This window comes from Triticum aestivum, chromosome 4D (genome assembly GCF_018294505.1).
Source record: "Triticum aestivum cultivar Chinese Spring chromosome 4D, IWGSC CS RefSeq v2.1, whole genome shotgun sequence".
Taxonomy (NCBI): domain Eukaryota; kingdom Viridiplantae; phylum Streptophyta; class Magnoliopsida; order Poales; family Poaceae; genus Triticum; species Triticum aestivum.
Genome location: NC_057805.1, coordinates 509,491,229 through 509,497,104, shown reverse-complemented (window position 1 = coordinate 509,497,104; position 5,876 = coordinate 509,491,229). Strand labels below are relative to the sequence as shown.

Here is a 5,876-nt window from a genome sequence, read left to right as displayed (position 1 = left end):
TTCACGTGTCGGACAACGTCTGGGGGTGACGCCCGTGACAGGAGCTAACCGGCGTGCCTGACACCTCATCAAAGGGACCACGTAAACATACTAGAGCTTTTTGACTAGTCTTTATCCATGCAATTCTTTTATTATATCATCAATGCATACATATCAATTTGAGGATCAATACATTAATGACATGCTAACAAACAATTGTCATCCAACCCTCTAAACAGATATAAGTGAAGCAAAAAAGAGTTTAACATGTGCTTCTATAAGGATTAATGCTCTAACAAGTGTAAGTACAGCAAAAGAGCAATTCTATAAATGTATGACCATGCATGATCTCTCCCAGAGCATACTTATTCAGATGTGACGATTCTTAAGAGCAATAAGCAGGGGCGGAGCCAGGATTTGGACATGAGGGGGGCGAAAAGCTAATGTTAACACAACTCATGGAACGTCAAATGTATTTTAAGTCTCATGATGGTCTGATGATAAATCATAAAAACATATGTTTGGAACTAGAAAAGCATGTTCCGTTTCCTATTAACTTAGATTGAACTCTACCACCACTAGCGTTGAACAAGTTGATAATGCCAACTTCGCAATTTTCCTGACCAATATAGTCATAGAAAATCATGTAATGTTGAAGGAAATCGTCTTTATTTTCTTTCGAAAACGTGTCTTAACTAGTTTCAAGGAGAAAGGGTTTGTTTGGTTGTCGGGGTGGACACAGGAAGATGTACGACCAACCATAGTAATCTATCAATAGTTGAGTATGTAGTAGTAGTTAACTTGTTTAGAGTTATCCACCGGTCAAATCGGCATGTGAAATCAAGATTTCAAACTCTAGATGGTTGCAAACATCCAGTTAGAAATGGGCAAGTTGATACCCTAATTGAGCCATCGTGAGTAGAAAAGACTACATGATGACAGATCCATCATGATGCATATATTAGACACGTCAAATAACTCAGGGCCAGGCTCCGAAATGCAAAAAGTATCAGAAGCTCAAATTTATATGCAATACTAATTAATGACCAAGATCATAATTCATGAAAAATATATAAATATTACTAATAGATACTGGTGCGTAGTGGTACCTGTTGCCAATATCTTCAATCATGGTCACCTGGCTAACAAGGTTGTATTTTGACGATCTGATCCACCTGTGTCTAGTCATATGCAGATAGCAGACTACACTGGATGGTGTCGTCTCCGTGACCAGTGGATGGCCGTCGCCCTTAGCACGACACGCGCGATGGCGGATGGCTTGAGTGGCGGCCGGCGACAATGGCAAAATCCCTAAGCAGTCAATACGCACCTAGATCAGTCAATCGGATGGATCACATTATCTAGGTTGTCCAGATCCGAAACAATAGCCAGCCACGACCGTACCGGACATATGTATGGGCTGTTGGGCTTAAGTCTTCCATATTCAGTGTAATACTAGTTTTTACACGGGCTTAATGATGCAATTACCTGCAGCCATTAGTAATGTATAGTACACAACCTGCTAAAATCGGTTGAGGGGGGCGAGCGATTGGCAGGGGTCTAGCCCCTGCTCCGCCCCTGGCAATAAGGAAAAGATAAAATGACTCTCCAAGAATAGTAAATATTATGCGAATAAATAAAAATATAGGTTCAACCGAGACAAACCGGTAATTATTGTTAACAAAAAGTGTTGCGGCGGACATATATAGTAATAATTGAATAAAAATAGAACAGCCTTAATTGTGTATGCCACGTACATATAGTGGATGACATCGACGATCAGTTGCATGTAGACGAAGGTGGTGAAGAATGGTTGTAGCCTTGCAGCTTGAACTTCCCTCCGTACACATCGGGGAGCTGGGACTCGTCGACAACGTCTCGGAGTGTGCCATTGAGGCCCCTATCATCGATGAACACAAACTTCTTCTTGGTGTTGTCATCGACGAATGTGCACCCAAGCTTCCACGCCGCCATGAACACGAAGGGTACGTGGACCAGGAACACCTGCCCCAACTGCTCCGGGTAGTAGTTCTTTATGATGTCTAGCCCCGCCACGCTTGCCTTGATGTCACAGTTCGCGTAACCCCACCCCTTCAAGTCCACCACCGCCGCAAACTTCTCTTGCCCCGTTAGGCAACCTGGCGTTTCAGGAAGATCCATTAATTTTTTTAAAAAAATCTTCCGATCAATCATAGCTTGATCGACCTAGCTGCAGAGCTATGCGTTCATGCATTTAATTGGTGAATCGATGTGGATGCCTGGCGCTTGAGCTCGTCGAAGTCACGCCGAGGAAAATGCCGGGCGGCAAAGAGGTACACCATTAGTAGAAAAATGACCTATTGTCCCAGTTCGTGGGGGCCTTCTGTCCCGATTTGTGAACCGGGACTAAAAGGTCGTTACTAATGCCCTTGGCCTTTAGTCCGGTTCTTACACGAACCGGGACAGAAGGTCCTCCACGTGGCCACTGCGGCCAGCCCAGGACGGGGGGCCTTTGATCCCGGTTGATGACACCAACCGGGACCAATAGACATCCACGCGTCAGCATCTGACTGGAGCTGAGATTTTTTTTAAAGGGGCTGATTTAGGGGTTTTGGGGGTTAATTTAGGTTGTTATTAGGTAGCTATTAGAGAGAAGTGTCCTCTCTTATATCTCCGTGCTTGGTTTACCAACGCTACGTACTGCTATGCCTAAATATGGCTTAGATTGAAGTGAAGGCAACATGTGGTGCATGTCGAAAGTAATACTAATCCTAACTTGATAAAGTTTGGATTGTACTACTTTCGACATGCACCACATGCATGTTGCCTTCACTTCAATCCAATCCATGTTCATTTCACCCGCTGATATATAATAACTCTTCATGCGCGCATCATGCATCATCATATATAATAACAAGTCCTACTAAGCATCATCATACAACTTCTACTCGTTATTAATAACAAGTCATACGATCATCATCCTCATAGTCATCGAACCAACCCTACTTAATTGTTCTTAGCACATGATCATCAGTATTAGGTAGGACCGAAATACCCTCTTTAAGGTAAAATAGCATAAAACAATATAGACCCTGACTCTCCATTATGGAGAATGGAGATCATGCTGTCTCAAATTCTTGCGCTTCGCTTCCTTTTGCTTCCAAGAACCTCCTTGCGACTGTCCATACATTTTTTCCATTATTTGATTTGCATGTCTCCACTTCTTTTAGAAATCTGGTATGGACAGTTGAGATTCGTAGAATGACCTGGTTGTATGTTCAAAACATCAAGCCTACCATTCTGATACATCAAATGAGGCACACAATCCTCTGGGATTATCTGTTGAAAAACATAGTAATAACTTCATAGTTAGCAATGATGTACTAGTTTTAGAAGTATGCAAAATATGCACGGATGTCGTAATAGTAAGAAATCTTACCAGGGTATCTCCATAGTAGTTACCGTAGTTCAACACGTGCACTAGTGGCACGTATTGACCATAATGTGGAGGAGTTTTACAATAGATATTGTAATTCTCAAGATCAGTACAAAATCCGACCAGATGAGTTTTCTCCTTATAATTTAACTCAGAGCCATCGGTGTCATAGGTTCTGTCTACCATGTTCCGCACATTGTTTGAACAATCAAAATAAGCTGTCAACTATTTTGAAATGAACAATATAAATTAGCTAATAACTATGTTTGAGAAACTCACATAGCGGTAGAATTGGAGGCGTATCAACAAGGACCCAAATGTCCATATTGTCTTGCTCGATGTCAGGATCACCAAGATCCATGGTGACAAGCATACCCTCATCAAAATCATACATCTTGCAAAATGCTTCCCAATTTTTGCAACCAAAATGGGTTACGCTCTCAGAATTATACAGATTTACTTCAAAATCTATATCATGATGGGTCCTTAGATGAATTTTCTTTGTTTCCATACTTTCATGGTCTTCAAAACCCATCCTCTCCAAGACGTAGCGTCTTGCATGGCATGGGATAAGCTAGCCAAGTTGTAAAAGATGAAAAGTACACGTTGAAATAGTTGAAGTCGTGCTTAATTACGAAAAAATAACACTTGTCGTCGTTGCGTACCGTTTCAACATCGAAGGTCTCCTCCAGCTTAATACTGAAGCGCCGATCTTCGTCCAGGTGAGGCCTGTCGCACTGACCTCGGTCGTCGTGGCACCAGTTGCACTCCCCCGCGAGACTTTCGTCGTCCGAGTACGACATTTCCTATGTTCATAATTCAAATATTAAACGTCTACAATTAAATATATGTACTAAAAAACCTAAGTTAGATCATTATTATTCATCACGGGTTGACTATCGGTTTGTCGAGTCTTTTCTTGAAAACTCTCAGCTCACGTGGTGTATACATTCGACCGTTGGTGATGGTCGCTCCTCCATTTGTCCCCGAGTGCATTACACCAAAATGTCTAGCACACGGGAACAAAGGAGAAGCGACCCCCACGACAACAGTCGGGATTCTTCGTCCTCTCATATATATATGGTGGAACTCTCCCTCACTGATTCCTCTCTGACATTTGCGACCGTCGGTGATGGTAGCTCCTCCTTTCGTTCTCGAGTGCATTACACCAAATTGTCTAGCACACGGGAACGAAGGAGAAGCTACCCCCACGACAACAGGGATTCTTCATCCTCTCATATATGGTGGAGACTTGACAGACTTACAGTCAACCCGAAATATCATTTAATTATCTTTCTAAAAGAGGATTTGGCTGGTCTCACCTCGATGTCGGAGGGGGCGGTGACGGGGACGATGGCGGGGATGATGGAGGGGCCGGGGGCTCCTAGATTTCTGCTAAAACAAAAACCCTATAAGCTATCAACTAATCATAGTGCTCTCCAATTTTAGCATTCAATGTAGGAGTAGTTTTTCACTTTGAGCATTCAATAAACAAAATCAAATCACAAAATAAAGTAGTATTCAAATTAGGATGCATTCAATTATAAGCAAAACTACATCTCCATGCGTCCGTACATCGTCGAATATTATCACCAATACACCTCGAATACTATCATACATATAGCATCGCTAGTACAGCTAGAACAGTAGCGCCCGACGGGTATCGGCGCGGGCGGTGGACACCCAAAGGGACGGAACCATCATAGGATCATAGCTCCAGTGAGATCCCTGAAGAACCTGCCAGGTATTGTCGAACCTGCCCTCCAACGCAACAATGTAGCGACGGACGTGCTGGTCCTCCTCGCTGACATGGTGACGTACCACCTCCGCGGTGTCCAGAAGCCTCGGCACCGTCACTGGCCCACGCGACCGCCACCAAACATGGATCGGGTCAACGACGGGCTGGCTCCTCACCAACCTACGCCCACCGGAAGGTAGCACCTCCCAAAACCAGCCCGGCGGAGCCCAGTCCCGGACATGGCCCCTCTGATCAAGCCGGCCTCCTCCACCGAGTCGACGACGAGGATGCGGGATAGGCATCGTCGACGTCGACGCGAGAATAATTGCTTTAACTAAAAAAAAACTAGTTCTATTAATTTCCTTGCTAAAAATAAACTACTTCTATAGTAAAATAAACTAGTTTTGTTAAATCAACTAGTTCAACTACTAATTAAGCACTTACTATAAATAAAATATAGTAGTTTTATTAATTAATCAACCAGTTCAACTACTAAGCACTTACTATAAATAAATAAAATAAAGTAGTTCTTACTAAAACTAAACTACTTCTATATATAGTAAAATTTAATAAAATAGTTTTATTAATTAATCAACTAGTTCAACTACTAAGCACTTACTATAAATATATAAAATAAAGTAGTTCTTACTAAAAATAAACTACTTCTATATATAGTAAAATTTAGTAAAATAGTTTTATTAAATCAACTAGTTCAACTACTAAGCGCTAACCTAAAATCGATAT

General features: G+C 42.2%; 1 protein-coding gene across 1 annotated transcript; it reads right to left on the bottom strand.

Annotated features, from left to right (window-relative positions):
• Positions 1–1,688: 1,688 nt before the first annotated feature.
• LOC123100697 (protein real-time-like) lies at positions 1,689–2,143 on the bottom strand. Its single transcript, XM_044522582.1, has one exon. The coding sequence runs from the start codon at positions 2,137–2,139 to the stop codon at positions 1,759–1,761; it is 381 nt and encodes a 126-aa protein (XP_044378517.1). The 5' UTR covers positions 2,140–2,143; the 3' UTR covers positions 1,689–1,758.
• Positions 2,144–5,876: the final 3,733 nt, after the last annotated feature.